General features: G+C 41.8%; 1 protein-coding gene across 1 annotated transcript; it reads left to right on the top strand.

Annotated features, from left to right (window-relative positions):
• The first annotated feature begins 548 nt into the window (after positions 1-548).
• On the top strand, positions 549-20,967 carry LOC130177053 (vang-like protein 1). The gene is made up of 9 exons (XM_056388469.1): positions 549-749; positions 5,829-6,080; positions 6,976-7,147; positions 12,494-12,922; positions 13,596-13,771; positions 14,865-14,998; positions 16,999-17,149; positions 17,999-18,233; positions 20,506-20,967. The coding sequence occupies exons 2-9, from the start codon at positions 6,010-6,012 to the stop codon at positions 20,764-20,766; spliced, it is 1,629 nt and encodes a 542-aa protein (XP_056244444.1). The 5' UTR covers positions 549-749; positions 5,829-6,009; the 3' UTR covers positions 20,767-20,967.
• The last annotated feature ends 1,842 nt before the right edge of the window (positions 20,968-22,809 follow it).

The following is a 22,809-nucleotide window of genomic DNA, read 5'->3' as shown; positions in this document are numbered from 1 at the left end:
ACAAGGTATTTCAGCAAATAAAGTTTGATAAAGTTCAAATTCTTAAAAACGCATTTACTCCCTTTCCCTTGTTGAAAAATTGAGTAGGTTTTGTGATTATGCAGGACAATCAAATATTTTTCATGTCAGAAGTTTAACTGTTGGACACAAGATAACTGTTTCACTGTGTAGGTGCACTGAAGGCTCCGAGTTTCCACATCACACCCTCTGTAAGTTTCACACTGGACCAGTGGCTTCTAAACCAGTGATGTAATGTCAGAAAAATCAAAGGCAGATTCAAGGTGCATATAGGGAAACTCCCCTCTTTCTGCAGATGCATGTGAAAACAGCCTTCTATGCACATACATCACTTTGCAAAACGAATGTTAATCATGCAAGTGAAGAAACAGGCTACACTTTTCTTCTTTTTTTTTTACTTGATTGGACAGGTGTCTTTAACTTGACAGGGCAGATACAGGCTACCAACTTCACCTCGTTGACGCTCCTGTACAAAGCAGCTCTAAAGCACGACCTCTTGTGGGCTACGGCTGAAAATAATCTTTTTAGTGCACTTGGAGTGGATTGTACCTCCATGCTGCCTTCCTCTCCTCTCTCTGGTCCTGCTTATCACAATGGCCAGGCTCGTATGAGGGAGCTGCCTCTCAGTTCACTACAGTCTCGCCTCACAGCAGCAGCCGCAGCAGCTCCAGCGTCGGCAGACTCACACCGAGGCGCAAGTGAGGGAATATGACACACATCTGAGGAAAGAGGTAGGTTTAAAGAAATGTAATCGCGATGCTGTGTTCATTACACCGGCTATATCCTGGCCAAAAAGCCTGAGACACAACCCCACAGAGGAATTACTGATGAAGTTCAATGCTGTCGTCGTTGGGGAAAAATGGTTTCCTTCAAACCAGACACCTTTAGTCTGTGCTCCTCCTAACCTACATTAATGTGGAGGTTAACCTATTGCTTTATATCTGCTCCAGTACCTCTCATGTGTAAAAGAATATACTGAACCAACAGAATGCATGTATTATTTCAGGTGATGCTCGCTTATATGTCCCACTGTGGGTAATTGGCTTCCGGATGCGACTTGAAACGAGATCTATTGTAACCGAAACTGCAGCTGTGTAATAGAGAAGTAACGCCACATGCCTTGCTCTCTCTGCCTCTCAGACTCAGGAGCCTATAAAATAAAGGGCGTTTCAGTGTGTCGCCATCGGCAGCAGCAGCAGCAGCAGCTTTCTGGACAGCACACTGTGCACAGCTGGATGAGGTGTTACTATGGCTGAAGACGTTTCACGTGTGACACTATCGGTGTCGTCTCTTTCACAGTGTCCCTCAGTCAGAGGCATGATGCTGCAGTGAAACTGTGCGGAACATACTACCATGTATTATTGAGGAGTGCTGATAGGTGATGTGTGGAGAGGCTGAAAGGACGCTGTGAGGTATGGGAACGCCTTCAATAGGCTAGATTAGTCAGCCCCTGGAAGCCATTCTTGCCATGAATGATCAAAAGAAAGTGTTGTTGGCAGTGCTTTTGTCATTGTTCTCTTTTTAAAGTGTGTTTTCTGGCTGGCAGGGCAGAGTCAGAGAGGTGTAATGAGAAATGGAGCCACCTTTCAGCTCCCTCCAGGCTACAGAGGAGCATTAGGATCCTGCAAAGCTGGGATAGCACGGTGTAAAGCGTGATGCGTTGTAGGGTTAGTGTACAGTAGTGACATGGAAGCACTGCTCTTACAGTAGGAATGTACTGAGGTATCTCTTCCACAACCCTCCCACCCGGTATCACCTCGCTCCCTCTCCCTGCTCTACTCTACTTTTACTTAGTTCCACATGAGCAGCTCAGAGGGGACTAAGTTTGCATTCCAGAGAACTGTGTCAGGTCTTAACTTTCTCCTCTTACTCTGTGGGTGTGCGTGCATGCGTGTGTGTGTGTGTGCGTGTGTGTGTGTGTAAGAACAGCAGGGTTGGAGTGATTGAGAGTCTATCCAGTCACTCAAAGGTCACAGGTTTAGCATCTCAGCACATACCCCAACAAATGTGTTTGTGCCAGGAATCCAATGTCAGATTTGTGACAGCAAACAATGAAAGGAAAATACACAGGAAACAAGTATGTAATTACATCATGTGTCCTGGTGGTGAGGTCACTGAAATAAGTTTTTTTTTTTTTTTTTTTTTTAAAGGCTGTTTCCATGGGGGTTTCGCATCTTTGCATCTTTGGCTCAGTTTGTGTTATTTGATTCAGTCAGCGATGCTATATGTTAATCAGCATCTGCTCCTCTGGGTTATCTGACATCCGTGACTGGACTGGAGATTACTATCACTTTTAATAACAGTGGGTGTCAACCTTTATTTTATTTCAGAGAGGTTTTAACCAGCTTATTCGACTATGTTACTTGTGTGTGCTTCTGCATTATATGTTCTATTTTTGCTCTTAAAGAAGGTATTTTATGTTTAATTGCACAAAATTGATATACAGCTGAAATAATTGCTCAATGAATTGATTAGTTGATCGACAGAACATGAACTGGCAACAATTGGAATATGAAAGTTTGTGGACATTGGTTGGACAAAACAAGCAATTTGAAAAAGACTGCGGTGTCCATTTTCACATTTTGTAGACCAAAATAGAGAATATCAGTTTAATTGATAATGAAAATAGTCATTAGTTGCTGCCCTAAAATATTTTCATTTGTATATTTTGTGCAGTAGATGGAAAATTTGTAGACTGCTTTTAAATTGTGAAACAACTGATAAAGGAAATAACAGAGCAGACAGACAGCTGCTGCATCTGGCAGATTTTGGCATGATGCCACCAGGGCAGGGCACACATGAAGGAGGGAAGGAAAGGCACAAGGGCTAATGGGTGTGAGGGCGGGCACAGATGCCATGGTAACCAGGCCTCAGCATGTTCTCTCTAGATGAGCTATGGGGCTGATCTGTGCCATTTAGGGTGATAATGCTGCATCACACTTCGATGCAATCTCAAATTCCACACCTCTTTTTCTCTGCCCAGTTTGGAGGTCACGTGCCCCTGCAGGACACTGCAATACAATCCCATATTCTCAGGATCATTATTAAGTGATGAGTTAGGTCAGCAGGGGGAAAAAATGCTGCAAAGAATCTGACCTATCAGATGTTGCAGCTCTCCCTACAGATAATCACACATATTTGTTGCAATAGTGCCTCTCTCCTATACATAACAAATAAAATTTAAAAATGAATCCATACTTCTACATGAGCCTGTACCATTGAGTTTGTCCACGTGCGATTACAGTAGCCCCCACTGCGCGACAACCTCCATCCGCTAAACAAACACATTAATGAGTTTGTTTTACATTAGTGTCACTTTCTGCCCTCATGAATCTCTTTCTCTGTGCAGCCAACCAGAACTGTCTACAGCGATGCCACTACGCTTCACCAGACAATATATTTCCTGCACAGACTCCCTTACAGAGGAGCGACAGAATCTTTTGGATGGGTCAACTAACAGTAAAAAAAAAGGGGGGCTGCAGCAGATCTCTGATCCGCGTTGTTATTCCCGCATGCTTTATTCATAGTTATCCGTTGGTTTGTAACTGATAGTTTTTCTTACCCCGTGGCTGCGATTTTCCACATGGCCTGGTTCACTAAGCCTCTTCATGCTCGTCTCGTGGATGAGTGGCTTCTCAGGGGGATCATCTTGGCCCACATACCACTGCCACACGTTCAGAGATCAGCACTCAGGGGGTTAACAGCTTTTATTCAAATCATAGCCTCATTCATTTAACCATACTGGTACTGGGTGTGATGAGAGGCCATTGTTTGCTCTTTGTGCCCCCTCCCTGTGCCCCCCCACCACCACCACCTCACTCTCTCACTCAGGCACACACACATAAGTGTATCACGCAAATTTACTCTCAGCAGGGGTGATTGATTATTGCTTCGAGATGGGGCCTCCTGCCTCCGGTGTTGCCAAGGCAACAGTGGACGCTCTGGATGTGGGTTATAGATGAGAGATATGACTGTCCTCTGTCAAAACTCTGGTTTGTGTTTAAAATTTGATGCTGCGACATCAGCTTTGATGCTATGAGTGCTATGTTCTACTGTGTTGCAAGTGCATTATTCATTGACGTCCTGCATATCTGCAGCTCCATCTTTTTCAGCACTATGCTCCCTTGCTTTTAATAGCACAAGCAATTGCATCAGTGGAGAATGATGTCATACTCACTCTCAGAGAAAGTGGGCTTTCTGTCACTACAGCATCTTTTTATACCTGGATGCTACAGGTCTGTGAGATAATACAAATTCTAGCATTTGTCCTACATGAGTAATACTATAGGTTCTGGCAGTGATACTATGTAAAAGATATGCATTATATAAAAATCCTTAATGGAAAATCTGTGGTTTCTCATATGCATCAGCCACATTTCCCTCAATCGGTAATGAAGGGAAAGAAAAACACTCATATCATCTTAATGGAAATCAGCTACATTGCAGTGTAGCTTCTTCCAACCATCACTTCCACAAAATGATGTCTATGCTGCTGTGTGGATTCACATCCTAATATGCTGAATGGGCTAATTTAGTGTTTGTATGCACCACTGGCTGCAGAGATAACAAATAGCCTGTAAACAATGAGGGGAGTATAATCCCAGTAAGTGAAAGGAAACTGGGCCGAGGTTTGGTGATTGGCAGGTGGACAGGGTGTAGATTAAGGTCTAAATGAATGGTCATGCATGATGAAGCAAGAAGACATCCTCGTGCATCACACAGTGAGTCTGGTGTTCTCAGTCGGAATACAACAACAGGATGGAGAGGCGGTTCATGTGGATACAAACCTGAGAATTCATTTTCAACTATTTAGTTGAATTTTTATGAACCATACTGAACCATAGCTATCACAGATTTTGTTTTTCATTTACTTTAATTTTATTTTACTGTTTTGTCCATTTTTAGATTTTAGCAAACTGGTAGGAATGAAAAACATATGCTTGCTGGGTATATTATATATAAGTGAGTTCAGTCCACTGGTTTTAGACTTTTAGAATAAATGAAAAATCCAAATCATAAAATGAAAATTTCCTTTACATGAGATTTCCTAAATCCAAACAGCAGCCCAGTCTATCAATCTATTAGCATCTTGTAAAAGTAGATATCGTATTGTTTCCAATATGGCATTTCCTGTCACCTCTTCTAATAGTGCTGTTTGAAACTGGTTGCTCTGGCCTCTGTTTTCTCCCTGAAGCTCTTGTAGGTTTTCTCGACTAAGAATTTTATTTGGTTTAGTTTTTATTTACCCTCACTATATTTAACCAAGAAGTCTCCTGAGATTCATTATTCCTTTTACAAGAGAGACCTGGCCAACGTGGCAGCATCAAGATGAAGTCACATTAAAAAAACAAAAAAACAGACATAATTAATTTGAGAAGTGTAGGCTACATTCTGGCATGAAGGCAGTGTTTCCAAATAAAGTTTGTCTTATATGTAATGAATATGTAGTTTTGCCAAGTTCAGAACCGACTCTGGGGACACCGAAGATTATCCACTCATTATCAGTCCTACCGCTGTTATAGGAACACGCATTATACAGAGGTAGACAAGAATAAACCTGCCTGGCCCATACATTAATAATTGATCATTTTATGTATCTACCTTCCTTACCAGCCCTACAATACAGAGCAGTTGTAATAAACATGGTTGGTTGGTTACGCTGATATTTCGATCACTGGTCGTTCTGTTCTCCTTGGAAACGCGTTGAATGGTAAGAATCAGCAAAGTCTTGAAATGTGTCAGCTGTTAGCTGGCTCTATCTGATGCATGATTTGTTCCCTCTCATACCTTCCTATTTCTCCATCTCTCAGGTCAATGTGGCTACTAAAGCAGCTCTCTGGGGTAGTAGTCAGCCATCGTGGATTCCTGAGGCTCGTCTCTATAGCAACCCATTCCTCCTCCTGAGCATTGCTGCCAACTTACCCTCTCTGCCACGCGACGACTCTCTCCTCATCCCCCCTGCCCAATCACCGCCTCTGACCTGCGTTTGGAATGGACACTGAGTCGACCCACTCGGGCTACTCCTATCACTCCAGCCGCTCCGGGAGATCAAACCGACATGGGTATGTTTCCTGTCTGTCTGCCTCTCCATCTGATGTGTCTGCTCCCCCACTGTACCTGTCTATCCCTCCCTTTTTGTTGTTTTTGCTGGATCATCTGTTGCCCCTTTGCTTTGTTTTTTTTTTTTTTACCTTCGGTGCATATTGAGTTTGTTGTGTTTGCCCTCTGTTCGGGCGGGCAGCATGTTAGTCGTAGCCAGATAAATGAGATGAGAGACTAAGAGAGAGACAGAGCGGGAGCAAGCAAGAGATTGAGACAGACAGAGCTCATGGATTAGGGTCGTCACAGATGAGTGGCTCTAACCTATTTCAGTGATTTACTCTACTGTCTATTCTGCAGATGAGAGAAGCATTTGATTTACGTCCTGTCCATTCCCCATTCCTGTGATTGTCTGCTGGAATATTCATAGTCTTCCCTTCCCACCAGCTTTTTGCCATGAAGGGCTGTGGCAATTATTTTCATTATCAATCTGTCCATTATTTTCTTGATTTTGTTGATTAATCATTTGATCTATAAAATGTTGGTAAATGATGAAACATTTGAGATGCTGGACCCAGAGTTGTTTTTTTTGGCATCTTTATTTCTAACAATATTTAAACAATGATTCAAATATCAAAATTCTTACAATCAACTTATATACTTAATGTTTTATCTTTAGTTGTGTATGTGTTTTGCTTGTTTGCATGAATATATACCTGAAATGATTAATTATGGGGATTTGAACTCCCACTTCAAACTTTTACTGTGTTTGTGTGGTATTTTTTTTTCCAACATTAGATGAGCAAAACAATTAATCAAAAAAATAATCACTAGTTAGTATATTGGAACATTAGGGTTACGATCTTATATTTATGTTTATGTGTCTATATTTCTCTCATTCTTGTGTTTGTTTCCCAGGGATCGAAGCCGTGAGCGGCACAAGGCCAGCAGCAGCAAAGACAGCAGTCGCTCTGAGAGGTCTGTTGTCATCAACCCCCCCGACACACCATCCCAGGACTCCCCTGTTCACAACGGAGAGCCGCTGCCCGGAGAACCCACACCAGCGGTAGATCCTGGCGATGAAGCCCAGGTATTGATACTGAAGACAGCACAGTGCAGACCGGAGTAACCTGTGAACAAACGCAGGCTGTGTGTTTTTGAGAGGCATAGTTTCAAACAGTCTTTGCAGTAATCACATTCCTGTAGAGGAAATCAGAAGGCCCAGTAATCCAGCTATGAACTCCACACCCCGACCTTATAAACTCATCCTCACACAGCTGGCTACGCATTGCCTCAGCGCCTGACACATAATAACAATGGTGACAAGGGATCAAATAGGTCACAGGATTAGCATCCCTCTTGTATGCCCGAACGGATTTGTACAGACAATGCTGTGTGTGTGTGTGTGTGTGTGTGTGTGTGTGTGTGTGTGTGTGTGTGTGTGTGTGTGATACTGGGTATAACTGTCAGGCCTGATAGCTTTAAAGCAGAGCAAATTGGTACCAGTCATCGCATAAAGCTGATTTTGCTGAGCTCTGCGAGCAAACTAGGTTTTAAGTTGGCACAGGGAAGCGAAATGCTGTGATAACACAGCTCAAAGGCAGAGTGGATCTTTAACTACGTCAACTGTACAGGGATTTAGGATGCAGTCCAATATTGTGATCACTGTTTAAAGAAGTAGGTGGATGAGAAGATCAATACTACTTTCATTCTGCTATGCTAAGCTAATTTCCATATATTCTAAATTCCAGCTTCATAGATAGATAGATAGATAGATAGATAGATAGATACTTTTCTTATCCCCTAGGGGAAATTCATATTCAGCAGACAGAAATAATGGTGGCATCTATCTTCAAGAAAGCGAAGAAGTGTATTTTTCAAAATGTCAGACTACTTTTCAATGCAGAGGGGTCAGGTAATGAATGCAATGAAAGGTAAAGAAAACATGGTGAGATGCAGACAGACATTTAGAGGAGGAAAAAAAAAAGAGTTATAGATATCCTTCTCTAGAGGGAACTCTGCCCAAGGCTGCCGTCACAGGCTCTCTGACCTACTTGAAATCTATAGTAAGAGGAGAGTATTTACTGTTAGTTTATGTGTAAGAGAGAGCAAGAGAGAGAGAAGAAGTGCGTGTATGTAGAGGGCCTGAGTACGAGTCGCCTGCAAAAAGGTGTACTTCCCCACACTGATAGTATTATTTAATGTGATTAGGATTTGGACATGTTTTCAGCCAGACTTTCTAACACTCTGAGGTCTGACCTATTTTGCCGTCTATGCTCAGCATCCCCTTCTGTCTGGGCAGCCACATTCCACGCTGTCATGTGATTGTCAGCTTGTAGCTTACATCCATTGTCGGCAGTGTAAGGTAATCTGCCATTGTACTGCATTAGCCCTCCAGACTAATGTGTCCAAATGGCACACCAGCGCACCACCGTTACCATCACCACCATTACCAAAACTTCACTCCTGCCAGTGCTTTTTTTTTTTTTTGGAGCAGATCTTTTCGAAACATGCAGACAGACATTCTCACAGACTGAGATTAGCCTTAGTATCCAGCCAAACGCCACTTTGAGGAAAGCTGATATGAATAATCCTCTATGTTTACACGCATGCCTATGACATAAGGATACGCTCTTGCACCACAGCTTCTGTGCATGTGTGTGTGTGTGTGTGTGAGTCATAGAGCGAGTGCCAAATCTGTTACTGAGACTGTCCACGCTGCTTTGTGAGACTTAGACACTGTGACTTTGTGCCAGAAGGCAGCAGCTTCAATTTCCTCACGTTAGCTCTAGCAACAGCAAAGCGTATGGTGAGGAGCACATATCCTTGTTTTGGCATTCCACACTTTGCTCAGCTTATTTATATGGGTGTAAAAACACCTAGTCACAGCTAACCACCACAATCAAAGGAATGGAGTAAATTGAATGAAACCTGTCTTGTCTCACAGGTCCTATGACTCATTTTAACACAAACACACACACACACACACTCTGACACTAATACCCTCACCAACACCAGCGCAAACAAACCAACATGTTAGTGTCAGTCTAACCTCCACCCAGGCCAGTGGGGCTCAGCCATTGTGTTTTCTGGCTGGCAGACTGTTATGTGTGAGTCTCTGTGAGCAGTGCTAATCAGTATGTTGTTGTATTGTTGTGCTTTGTGATGGTGGAACAGGCCTAAGCATAATCCATATTCACCCTCTGCCAGAGGAAAAGACTGCCAAGCAAGTGGGCAGCCGACGCACTGCTCCCTCTCTCTCCCTCTCCTGCAACCCTCCTCCGTTTCATTCTCTCAGTTATTTACACTTTCCCCTCACTTTACAGTATATAGAGATCAGGTCTGATTAGTGCAGCGTTAATCTTGGGGATTAATCCACTGAGACTTAATGGCTGCTTTTAACAGTCTATTAGCTCAGTCAATGATACACTGTCTTCCTCCACTAAATGAGACATTAGCATGAAACCTTGTCTGTATAAAAGTCTGGCTTTATAAACACCTTGGCAGAGAGACTGTGTGTGAGACTGAAATATTCAGATCGCACATTCAAATAGAGGCTGATGAGCTATTAGGGTGCATATGTTTAAGTGAACTGTGGGGAAAAAAAAATGTAGTTGAAATAAAATAGATGCAAGCTATTTGCATCCACACTAATGTTTTGAGGTTGTTACCACACAAATACGACAGGAAAATAACAAAGTAAATCTCTTTATTCTCTCTCAGTCCACAAGCAATAAAACTGTGCCTCATAGCCAACATCTGGTGAGGAGTGGCACAGACAGTCTGGTTTCTCTGCTGAGTCTGAGCTAGTTAATCCTGTGATGTGTCCCCTTCTGCTCTCCGTGAAGTATTTAAAGGGAAGAATTCGACATCATCAGAAACATTTTCACACGCTTTCTTGCAGAGCACTAGATGAGTCGGTTGTCTCATACTGTGTCTATCTGTTCAATGCGAAGCTACAACCAGCAGCTGCTTAACTCGGAATAGTTTAGTCGCCAGACAACAATCAGAGACACCAGGGAGAAGTCACTGCACCCAGCCAACAAAAACTCCCACAAAAAACAAGTCATAAAAACAAAAATTGTCATTTTTACACTTTGATTTGTGTACAAATGAAACAAAGGAGATGTAATGTGTTAAATAGTGAGAGGAGTTAGCGGTTCCAAGCTGTTCTCCAGTCTTGCGAAGCTAAGCTAACAGGCTGCTGGCTCCAGCTTCGTATTTATTGCACAGCCATAAGTGTGGTATCAGTCTTCTCATCAAAATCTTGCCAATGAAGTGAGGAGGCATATTTCCCTATAATGTTGAGCTGTTCGTTTGATGCTGCCAAACTCAGTTTAGTTGCACTCAAATGAATCTTTTTCTGTTTCTGTCGTCAAAAAACAGAAGCAAAAGCATAAAATACCAATACGATCAAGTTCATTAATGATAACTGTTTATCTGCCAAACAATAATTCAGCTACAGGATGCTGATGAACTCAGGACATCAGTAACTTATGAATGTGAAGTCATGTCGTGAAATAGTCATAGATAAAGGTGTAATTACCATACCTGTACCATGTAATCGGCTACATTGATTTAAAATTTTGTAAAAGCTTCATTATATCCAGTCTGACCAAAAACCCAAGGACGTATTTTCAGATTTCAGATTTTGAGTGAGAAAAAACATCAATCTATTGTGGGGAGAAAAGGAAGCATTTTCAAATTTATCCGGCCCCCGGTTTTCCAAAGAACTAATTAGCGTCTATTGAGGTGTGGAATGGCACACAGTTTACAGATACTGTTCTAAAAGGTTGGGACCCTGTTAAAGAGAGTTGGCTTAAGAGAGAAAAAGGAGCAAAAGAGGAAAGATGTGAGCTGAATAAAAATGAGACTGGACAGTAAATGGAGCTGACGTTACACTTAACGAAGCTGACCTCTGGCTTCATACATTACTCTGGCAGACGGATACCCCCGTTGCTATCTTACACTCTCATCGCTGCCATCCCCCTCTCTCACTTTCCCTGCGTCTCCTCCTCTCATTCATCTTCTGGCTTCTGTTGGCATCTGCTCCTCCTGCACGGCTCAGTTAATTGGCTGTGAACAGTAATAGGGGCAGAATTCATATTTATGTTGCATTTTCGTGATTGGAAATATGCAAATTCAATGTTGAGTTCATAGTTCACATTCCACAAATAGCAGCAGGGTCAACTTTATCTGTAAATGTTTAAAGTAACTTTTAAATGGCCCAAAATAGCACATTTTAGAGTGGGATACAGGCAGGTGAAAAATAATGTGATTGTCGTTTCCCTGCAGGTTCATTTCAGGTTGCTTAGGGGTGTGTGTGTGTGAAGCCATAAAGGCTTATTCTGTTCAGCTTGTCATTTTTTATCCCTCATCCCTCTCACTGCAGCTGACACTCCTGTCAATGGTTGTAGTTGGAGATATGCACAATACAGTGACACTCTGGGGGACAATGAATGGCTAATTACATGAATTAATGGCAGGCCCACAAAAAAAAAATAAATGCCTCTTTAGAACAGACTTGTCATTAATTTATTCTCCCTGTGTCTCTTTGTTGAAAAGATTTATGCTTAAAATTACCCTGCTGGCAAGGAAGAAAAAAATGTGACTCTAATTTGCAATGATGGGCTTGGAAAGCTTCAGTTGTTGCGGTTCAGTGTTTGTGTGTGTGTGTATGTGAATGTGTATGTGTGTGTGTGTGTGTGTGTGTGTGTACCTTCATATGTCAGCATGTGCAGCTTCCTGCCAAAGTGAGCATTACTCCACATCCCATCCTGTCATCCTATATTACTTCAATGGGACTTTGAAGGCTTGTCATAATGAGGCAAAACTCCAAGAAAATCAAATGTCTCTAAATAGCATGAAGAATGTGCTGTGCATCATGCAAAGAAGGGAGTAAAATAGAAGAATGGAAGCATTATTGTCTGTGTGATTCAAGTTTCTATTTACCAGTTAATTTGCTACTTTCTGGTGAACTTTACTCTGGTTAGTCTATTTTTCTAATGGGTTTTATTGACCCTGCAGGTTTTGAGATATTTGGCTCAGCTTTATTTGAAAAAAACAAAACACATTTAGAGCTGCACTGAGCAATATTTTTGCATCAACAATGAATCAAAAGAATATATGAAATGTGAAAGGTATCAGCCATAGAAACAGATCCACAGAAACTTATCCAAATCTGCAGTTCCCCTCCGCTCTCCAGAGCATCTTTCAGCTCACTGTTTTGGTATTCGGAACCACAAAAAAAGTTCTGATAAACCCACCATATGCTACATGTCTGTCACAAGTTTCTGTCAAAAATCAGTTTTTTTTATCTTTTGTTTGTTGTTTGCGTTTTAAATTTGAGCGAAGTGACCCACTAAGCTCCAACACAGATAATCGAGAAAAAAAAAACCCACCTTTCCTTCACCTTTCTTTCCGTTTCCCCTTTCAGGATGATAACTGGGGCGAAACCACCACCGCAGTGACAGGCACCTCAGAGCTGAGTGTTTCCCAGGAGGAAGTGGTTGGACTGGGGAAGGGAATACAGGACAGGACCCAAGGCTTCCGTCGCTATCTTCCCCTAGCTGTGGGCTCATGTGTGGGGCTGCTGGTGCTGGCGACGCCCCTGGTCTTCTTGCTTCTTCCAGCTGTAATGTGGCCCGACAGACTGCAGGCTTGTGGTGCAGCCTGCGAGGGCCTCTTCCTCTCCATCTCCTTCAAGCTGCTCATCCTCCTAGTGGCCATTTGGGCCTTGTTTCTCCGACCGGGTCGCGCCAGCCTGCCCAGGGTGTGCGTGTACCGTGCCTTCCTCACTACACTCACGCTCCTGCTCACCATGTCTTATTGGCTCTTCTATGGAGTCCGGATCCTCGATGCACAGGTGGGTTTGAGACTGTCGTTATGGCTATAAAGATTATATGTACCCTCTGTCATTCTTTACAAAACATTTGTTTTAAATTACTGCTATTCTAGGTTTGAAATTATATTTTTTGTAATTCAATCAAGAGTTTAAGGCATTCATTTTAAACAATGCTGAGGCTGATGTATCAAAGCTGCGATCTGAAAATAATGCACAACCAATCGGAATCAACAAATGATTGTCCTCAAATTTATTTTTCATTAAGCTTATTCTGACTTTTTTTTCGCACACACAAGCATATATCCATCCATCCATCCATCCATCCATCCATCGTACACTGTGCTGTGTATGTATATAAGAAGGACTTGGTGATACAAGTGTAAATCACAAGATGGAGTTTTTTATTGTTTGATAGCTTTGGGATTGTTTTCAAAATGTAATTTTAGGAGGTTGAAATGAATAACCATTCCAATTAAATGTTTTATCTATTATAATTGTGTTTTGGTTCAATCTAATTTGTGACATATTTTATGTCATCTGTTGTTTGTATCTAACTGTTATTGTCACTGCCTCATGACTGTTTTGAAAACAGAGAACATTTTTCATCTCAGTGGTAATTTGAGTTAATAAAATTAAAAGTTTTCATCCAACAGCAGTGAACGCTCTCATTAAACATGTGATGTGGTCCAAGCAGGATGAGGACTACCATGGTATCGTCCAGTTTGCGGTGTCCCTCGTGGACTCCCAGCTGTTTGTCCACTACCTGGCCGTGGTGCTGCTGGAGCTCCGCCAGCTCCAGCCCTGCTACAGCGTGTGTGTCATCCGCTCCACAGACGGGGAAACACGTCACTACAACATAGGACAGCTCAGGTATAAATGCTCACTTGCTGTAATTACCTTGTCTATTATCATTCTATATATGAATTTCCTGAAGAAACCGATGAGGATGTCAAATAAGCCTGTACTTTTACGTGTAAATATGACCTCTCTGTACAGTGCACACTGAGATACACACAGTGTCACTTGGTCAGTCTTTACACTCTACCATTGAAGTATGTGTGTAATTGGAGGCCCATGTCCACAGGGAAGACTGGCACAGGCAGTAATTGAGTTACTCATCAGTCTCCTTGTCTAGTTTGCTCAAGGCGGGTTATTCTAAGAATCTGGGGGGAGGGATGAGAAAGTGCCGGACACAGACATTCATCCTATGGCTGTTTTCCTTTGTTTGTGCTTTGGACAAGCGTGTGAGAACGACAGCATAAGGAAACAACAGCGATAATTAGATAAGATTTGTGTGATGCGGCTAAAAACGTAATGGATTTATAATTGACTTATACTTGTCTTGTTCTTGCCGTGATTTAGAATGAAATTGCACATAGTAAACAGGAAGTTAAGACCTGCACAGGAGGCAGAAACAGACTATACACATTGTATCAACAGCTTCCAATAATTTAAAGGGGAACTGCACCTATTTCACACACCCTTTTGTGGGTTTAGAGGGAAACGTGTGAACTCTGATAAATTGGGGCTGAGGACTACAAGTTTGAAAAGGAAAAAAAAACTGGGGGTGTGGAAGTTGAAAGAAGAGAGCTTGCCACACCTCTGCAGCCCGCTCCTTATCTCCGCTTGAGGCTACATTCGCAGCTTCTGACATAATGCACCCAAAATCTCAGACCGAACTGTCAGCAGTCGAGTTGCATTGTGGATAATGCAGGTGCTAGGTTTTGAAGAATGTGTGGAATGAGAAAGACAATATCTCTGATTCTGCTGCATCCATTTTGATCCAATAAAAGAAGTGCAATGCAATATTTTACCTGAAGAAACATTTTAATCACAAAGAAATTTTCATCAGGCTTTAACAGGCAACATACAAAAGCAGATCAAAAGAATCAACAGAACCTTTTGTTTGTCTTAATCCTACTGTCTCTGAGTCTCCACTTTCTACCTGTCTCATCTTGCACAGCATTCAGAGGGCTGCTCTGTCCATTTTGGAGTATTACTACAGAGATTTTCCACTCCATAACCCAGCACTTCTCTCTGCCTCGAAGCACCGGGCTGCCAAACACCTGGCCGGGTTAAAGGTCTACAACGTGGACGGTTAGTCGCCGCATCTGTCCCTATAATTCCCTCCCATATTATGTAATGTTTCAGTTGATGTCCCTCTCAGTGCTTCACTGGTTCCCAGGGGCCAGTTTCACAGAGATGTTTTAAACTGGTTAAGTATGATCTCAGATTAGTCTAATGCAAGTTAGTTTCACAAAATAAAGACTGACTTGTGTTAAACCTAAACAATTAGCCACCTTATCCACAGGCTAACTCAGAACTAAGAGCTGTGTTTCCATAGTAACAATCAATGACACCTGTTAACCAGTGTTTCCAGGATATCAATCAGTGACACCTGCTGACCAGTGGCACCCAGCAGCAAAAAAAGTTTTTAGACATCATTTTTAGACATAATTTAGACACATAACTGAAGTCTGATTATTAGTTCGATCTAAGCCATAGTCAGAGTCTTTCTTTACTATGTCTTCCGCTCTCTTGTGATGTTTTTTACCTCCATCTCCATCCTATCTGCAAGCAGCTTTTAAAAACAAACTGAGAACATACCTTTTGGACAGTAAGTACAGATAAAAGTCTTCAACATCACTCTGCACAGCACTTAATCACAGGAAGCTGCTAATTTCACGGTTCAGTTGACTCCCTCTTTACAGCACTCTAAAGCCTCCGTCCCTCACATAATGTATATATTGCATCTTCAGAAAGCACTCTACTGCACACACATACACCAACTCTTGATATATTGCTTCCCTGCACACATCCTGTACTGCCACATATTGCACCTTGTCCTGTAGTGAAAAGGGTCCTCCGCTCACCACCCCTCAATCCCCGACCTATAGAGTACAATGGATTTGATGATCTATGGCAGGGATGCAGTATGGGGATATGGTGTCCTCATAGCACCTCCTACCCACCCACCCCACCCCCTTCACTATCAAAGTGCAGCGGAAAGGCCTCTAGAGGGCTGTGGAATTTCAAGCCTTAAATAATTCATCAGAGTAACGCTCATTTCACACATACTCCCACATCTCTCCTTCCTCCCGCTCAGCCCCGTCTCCAGCTCTGCTCGCTCTTGCTCCCCCACCTCCCCCTCTTCCCATTTCATTTTTTCACTCACTTCAACCCCCTCCCACCCCCCACCCTCTTTCTCATTCAGTCATTCACAGTCACTTTTCTCATGGCATGAATATGTAGGCCAGGAAGTTAAAGACACTAATGTTTACTCATATTTTCAGTGGAAAATATTTACAATGCTCCCTGTGCAAATTATCCAACATTCTTTCCACAGTATATACTTAGGTGGTTTTCATCCATGTTTTATTACTACACTCAATGTCTCCATCTCACCTGCACACACACACACACACACACAAACATGCAGATTAGATTATTAATGATTTATATCCTTACCTGACCTGCAGCGTTTACTCTCTATAACCTCCCCCAAACTGTGCTGATCTTCATGAATATGGACCAGCTCTTACTCCCCTACAATGAAACCCCAGGAACTGTAATATACTGCTGTACAAGCTCCATTAGCTTTATGAGTTTGTCACACAAATCAGTAAATTCACAGATCAGACAAGAACTATGGCCTTTGAAGTGTAAAATGATGAATATCTAATCCACCCCACCCCCTACACGCCCAGTGAAAAAGGTTTCTGTGGAAAAATGTGCATGCTTCCAGTGGAAATTACCTCTTTTCTCAGTGCTATAATTAACATTCTCTGTGACTGAGACACATGATCTGGCAGGATGCCCCAGATAAGTTACGAAGAATAGCACACAGAGTCCTTAAATCTTTCTCAAAAGTCTGTGGAGCACAAAATGGGGGAAATAGTGACCAAGTTGTTTGATTTACAGTTCTTTTACACCTCCAGTGATGTGTTAGATCTTAGCTGTCCTCCAATGTGACCTTTTCTTTCCATGCTTCAGATTGAGAAACAGCCCATTAATCAGAGGCTGGTGGGGTCAGGTACCATTTCTTCCAGCTCAAACTGATATACCCAATTTGCCTCTGTCCTCTCCTTTTGGTGCAGCCCCAGGGAACGCGGCAGGGGCTCAGCCTGGTAATGGGAATCAGTCACGGGCAATGGTTACAGCTGCCGCCAAACGCAAAGACAGCGCCCACAATGAGCTGTACTACGAGGAGGCCGACTACGAGAGAAGAGTCCGCAAACGTAGAGCCAGGTGAGTCGCATGGAGGAAATTAAAGCATGTCAAAGGGTGAATTATTTATCTATAGGCTCTTTCAGACATGCACCTCAGGAAATACTGTAAATATGACTGCAATTTCACATGTCGGTCTATGTGTGAATAAGTTGCTTTCACATACAAGTTAGAACGACAGTGTTTCAAGCATTACTGTATTTCTTCCATCAGCTCGAGACAAGTGTGAATTAAATGCTGTCAGATTAACACAAAAGCTACAGCGGCATAATTATAAATACAATGAGAGACTGAATGCACTTTTTAGTTTGCCTCAAGAGCATTGTAAATTTATCATTTAATTATCATCTATTATGCACAAAGCACATGAAATTGGTTTAATAATCCAGGAAATACTATAAATAACCCAATGTTTCTCGCTCAATGGTTCAGGTCAGAAGAACTGAAAAAAAAACCCTTGTACAAAGATAATTTGACTTGTCTACAATTTTCATTTGTGCCCAGCTGCATTAATTTAAAACTAAATATTCAGCAAAAAGAGTTTCACCTTAACATCATGCAATTCTATGTTTGTAACACATACAAAAAAGGCAGCAGAATTCACTGTCTAATATATGATTAAATTGATGACAATTAATTTAGTGATTTACAAGTGAGAAGCAGAGACAAATGTAGGAATATTTATGAACACCTATGTATGTATGACAAAAAGCCATTACTTTGACAGATGATGGGCAAAGCCATCTATATTATGTATCCCACGTCTGAAACGGGCAGTTGTGCTGGTACATGTGGTATGTGTCACTTATTGAACAGTATGGATTAAAAGCAGTAAGCTCGACAGCTGACGGTAAGCTCCTGCTTTGTCAGGCTTGTGGTTGCTGTAGAAGAGGCCTTCACTCACGTCCGGCGGATGAAGAAAGAGGATGAGCGTGCGGCCCCCTCTGACATTATGGATGTGCGTGAAGCTGCTCTGGCAATATTTCCCTCTATGGCACGTGCCCTGCAGAAGTACCTCCGCACAACCAGGAGGCAGCACTGCCACAGCATGGAGAGCATCCAGAAGCACTTGGCTTTCTGCCTCGTCAATAACATGAGCCCAAAGGTCAGTTTGAATTTCGATACTTTAATACTGTCATAACTGAATTCTAATAAGAATGGATGAGTTGTAAATATTTTAAGCCACTTTACATTACATTATATTTGACAGACACTTTTATCCAAAGCCCCTGCTCTGATAGCCTTCGGTAGCTTGTTCCACCATTTGGGAAACACAGACAAAAACAGTCTGGACTGCGGTTGCCTTGTGTGCAGGGATGGCAATGCCAGCCGACATTCCTTGGAGGAACACAGGCTTACACTTCATGAGAAGGAGCATAAGCCTGTGTGATTGAGTTCAAGTAGATTGGTGCAGACCCAGAAGTCACTCTGAAGGCAAATATTAGTTACTTGGATTTAATTCGGTCAGCCATGTGTAGCGGCCTTAGACCGGCCTTAATTTAGCTCATAGACCAGTCTAATGCAAGTAAGATTGTTTCACAAAAAAGATTAGACACCTTAACCCCCAGGCTAACTCAGGTCTAAGACTAATGTTACCATGGTAACAATCAGTGACACCTGTGCTGGCCAGTAGCACCCACCAACAAAATACAACAAAACATGGCTCATAATTTGTGGTTTGCTAACATTATTATGAAAAGAGCAATGCGACGGGAAAGAGTTTTTAGAGACCGCAGTAACTGCCTCTCCTCCTCTGCTCTCATCCAGACCGTCCAAAGATAGGGTCGCTAAGAAAAATAAACACCGACAGCACTACTTTATTCTGAAGGCCAAGTTGTAGCGTTTGTTGACAGTTAACTTGCCGGTAGCTTGCACATTAGGCTGTATCGTTAAATCGCTAGCAGCTAGCTACCGGCTCAACCGTTAGCATACCACAACTACCATCTTAAAGTAAAACTTTTTTCTTTTTACTCCTGTCATTCAAACAATCACAAGAGACATTATTGGCCTAATGTTACCTGTGTTCTCTTGGCTGTCACTCAGTGGCCGCTGTTGACCCCGCGGACTCCGCTCTCTCGTCCACCGTTTATCGCCCATGTCTTTAAGCTTTTCTTGTGGTCTTCCTCCTGTATTTTCTTCTTTCAAACATTTATTTCTTTGTGGGGGATTGACACTGTTTGCAGTCGCTGCAATTTTAAACTTATTCTTACACTTATTGTTAATTTCCCAAGTAAAACGTCCATATAGCTGTTGAATTCTTCCAGTAGACCAACATTTTCTGCTGAGGGTAAACAGAGCTGAGCGGTTGGATGCGTTGACTCAGTCGGCCATTTTATTTATTTTTGAAAAAAAGTTGATTTACCCAGAATTCATTGTACCACAGTCCGATTTAAGATAGTCAAGACTTAAACTGCTTTGTGCAACCGATGAATTTATACGTCTGTTATATTAAAGCCATAGTCAAAGTCTATCATTGTGAAACCAGCCTAGGGGGCTGGCAGGGAACACAATGTCATTGCCACAACTAAGTCCAACAGGGCAACCAACATGAGTGCGTTGAGATCACACAAGCTGCATACAAGCAAACACTTTGATCTGATTATCCAAACTCCAAATACACAAAACATCTTAATACTGTGGTGTCTGTTTTCTTTTTTTTTTTCTTGTTTTTGCAGCGCTGTTATCACAGTTCATAAGCTGTTGTCACCTCAGCAAATAGTTCAGTTGACTTGGACGAGCATACCTGTTTTGAACTGTATTTAAACCACTTTATTTGAAGTTAAAATATGTAAATTAACCACCAAAATGTTACTAATTATCCCTCATGACACACAAAAAAAAACTGTGCACAACTGCAGCAGAATTGGCAGGTCAGTGTAAAACAGCTTGGTTGGTCTGTAATGGTTGTTAATTGTTGGTAATAATATGTCACCAGCCTGGGGGTTGACAGAAAAAAAGACTTGGAGTTGTCACATGCAGAAAGGTGAGAAAATGGTATATTCTAGATATTTTGAACACACAGCACTCAATGGTTTGAAGAACACACAAAAGGCTTGGATCTGGAGCTATTTTCGCCTGCAACACTCCTCAGGCAACATCAGCATCTGGCAACTTGTTTTTTACCTCGTCTAACTGTTGCTTAGTGCTGTTGCCATATGCCCCAGATCTCAACAATTCACATAGTAATTAATGATGTGTTTTTGCAGTTAGGAGTGTTGACCAAAACTAAGCAAATAAGACCCACCCATGTTGTAATGAACTGGGAATATCTTGTAAACCATCCAATAGGTTTAAAACAAACACCTGAACATCAGGCCGCTGTAAACTGATTGTCTTGGTGAATATTGTAGAATCATTGACTGTTTGTGTTTGCTCAGGCCTTCCTCGAGGCCTACCTGGCCCCTGGTCCCACCCTGCAGTACGGCCCCGAGCGCTGGATGGCTGATCAGTGGACTTTGGTCAGCGAGGCTTCTGTCACCAATGGTGTAAAGGAGGGGTCAGAGTTCCTGCTGAGGTGTCTGGACTTTAACTTAGCCGTTACCGTCAAGAGCATCCCTTACATCCGACTGACTGAGGAGTACATCGACCCCAAGTCTCATAAGTTTATACTGCTGCTTCAATCAGAAACCTCAGTTTAACAGACCGAGCGGACGAGTGCTGCTGATCTGGACTTGCAGGGCTGTTAGGATTATCTGACTGAATTTTTCACACAAAAAAAAGCTTTTTGTACTGTTTTTTGTACTTAAGTTTATGTTATTTTCTCACATAGAGTATCTTCGTGACCATGTCGTTGTCCCGGGAGACACGAAAGACAATAAAAGACAGAAAATAGGAGGGAATATGCTTGGATTTCTCTGTCCTGACATTTGCAGAACACAGTTCAGGTATTCCTCTATGCACCTCAGATGACCCTCACAGATGTTCCTCTTCCTTTATCTGCATGTGCCAGTGTGTGCCTGCATGGGAGAGATCATGATTTAGGATGCAAAAGTGTGTGTGTGTGTGTGTGTGTGTGTGTGTGTGTGTGTGTTTTGAAGTATAATATACAACCGGGGTCTGTCTTTCTCAGCTTGTCTCCCTCTTTCTCCTTAGCGTTACTATAGTGACCAGGACATTTGATATAAACTGAACCCTTTTAACCAAACTGCTCTTTTTCAGTCTTAGCAATGATTATTTAACTGTCCTGTATTACAGATGTATGTACAGTATTTATATGTGAATATACTGTAACCCTCCACACTTTTATATCAAAACTGTGCTTGGTTTGAATGATTTTTTTAACTTGTCTGTCTGTGCTGTATTTGTGGAGATAACTGGACTGTAAATAGCTGAGGACATGTGCGTAAATGTCAGACAAATCACTGGAGTATCTGGAAGTAAATGCCAAACACAGTACAGCTGAATACAGACGGTCTAGCCAATAGATTGTGAATGAACACATCTGACTAGTCATTATGTTTGCATCTGTACAGTTAAGTGCGTGCAGTGTACACTGATCTTTTTGTAGTCCAGTAGAGGGACTTAATGTTTGGATGGCTATGCGGTTCATGTGACTGAAATTTAACTGTAGCCTTTAGTTTCCGAACATATGCCCCTGATTTGGGTCTTAATTCACCATGAAGAGGGCGTGTTATTACGGCACCTCTCTGCATACCATAGATCCAATCAGCCGAGTGAAACAGACTGAGCCATGAGGTTCTCAGCTGCATAAGACAATGCATTAAATATATAAATGTATAGTTAAATCCACATTTCAGGAGCTGTTTCGACAGATTGAACTTTCTCTCTGAAATAAAATCCCTATCTAAAATGAAGGGGCACTTAAATCATGCTGGCAAGTGTTTAAACAAGTGTTAGAAAACTAATAATTTAGTGTAAATTAGCTCAACCCAGTGTCAGTATTTCTGCTGTCAGTATTCTGTCTGTGGAAACTCAAGTGTCGCAGTACTGCCATCTATCTACCACTACTGGAACAGGAGCTGCCCTGTGCATCTGTCAAACTGTTCATTTCTATGAATATTTGATCTGTATTTTTTAGATCTTCTGTATGTGCGAGGCATGTCATGTTGTAAATTTATATTTACACAAGTGTTACTGTGGTCACTGACGGTGTAGTTTTGTTTAGGACTGTTTAGGAGTGTTGATGGTTGTAAATACTTATTGACTACACATGTGCCTCAGTTATACATATTTAGGATCTGCTCAGCGTACATGTCAAGTTTTCAAGTGTGTGTGTGTGTGAGAGAGAGAGAGAGATAGAAAGAAAGAGGAGAAAAGAGAAAGAAAGGGAATATAATGAAGAAAAGATATGTCCTGCAGCTGGCAAGTCATGAGTCTTAAGTTGTCCCTGTCTTCTTTTATACAACAGAAAATGTAAAATCACAGCAGCTGTGTCAAAGTCACATTTGTAAAAAATAAAAAATAAAATAAATATTTGTATTGACCTTTTCAATGTATTTGTTTGTATTTTTATGCAATTTGATTGATAAGCATGTCAACCCCAATATTTTATTAGAACAGCAAATGTTCAGTTTTTAGAAGTCTAGTCTGGTAGTTTCACTTTGAAAAACTAGCACTTAGCCTAACTACAGTTTGCAGTAGTTTGATGATGATAGCTAATACTCGGATAGCTATATTGTAGCTACATGTGTCATTTTGCAGTTAGTCATATAGTTGATTTG

This window comes from Seriola aureovittata, chromosome 11, assembly GCF_021018895.1.
Source record: "Seriola aureovittata isolate HTS-2021-v1 ecotype China chromosome 11, ASM2101889v1, whole genome shotgun sequence".
Taxonomy (NCBI): Eukaryota; Metazoa; Chordata; class Actinopteri; order Carangiformes; family Carangidae; genus Seriola; species Seriola aureovittata.
Note: the sequence above shows the minus strand (reverse complement) of the source record. Positions and strands in the feature narration are given on the sequence as shown.

What these genes read in the sequence shown, in the direction of transcription:
- LOC130177053 (XM_056388469.1), top strand. Translation starts at nt 6,010, where the DNA reads ATGGACACTGAGTCGACCCACTCGGGCTACTCCTATCACTCCAGCCGC. An exon ending in GGGAGATCAAACCGACATGG is followed by an intron (nt 6,081 to 6,975) that starts GTATGTTTCCTG and finishes TTTGTTTCCCAG; the next exon opens with GGATCGAAGCCGTGAGCGGC. An exon ending in TCCGGATCCTCGATGCACAG is followed by an intron (nt 12,923 to 13,595) that starts GTGGGTTTGAGA and finishes TGGTCCAAGCAG; the next exon opens with GATGAGGACTACCATGGTAT.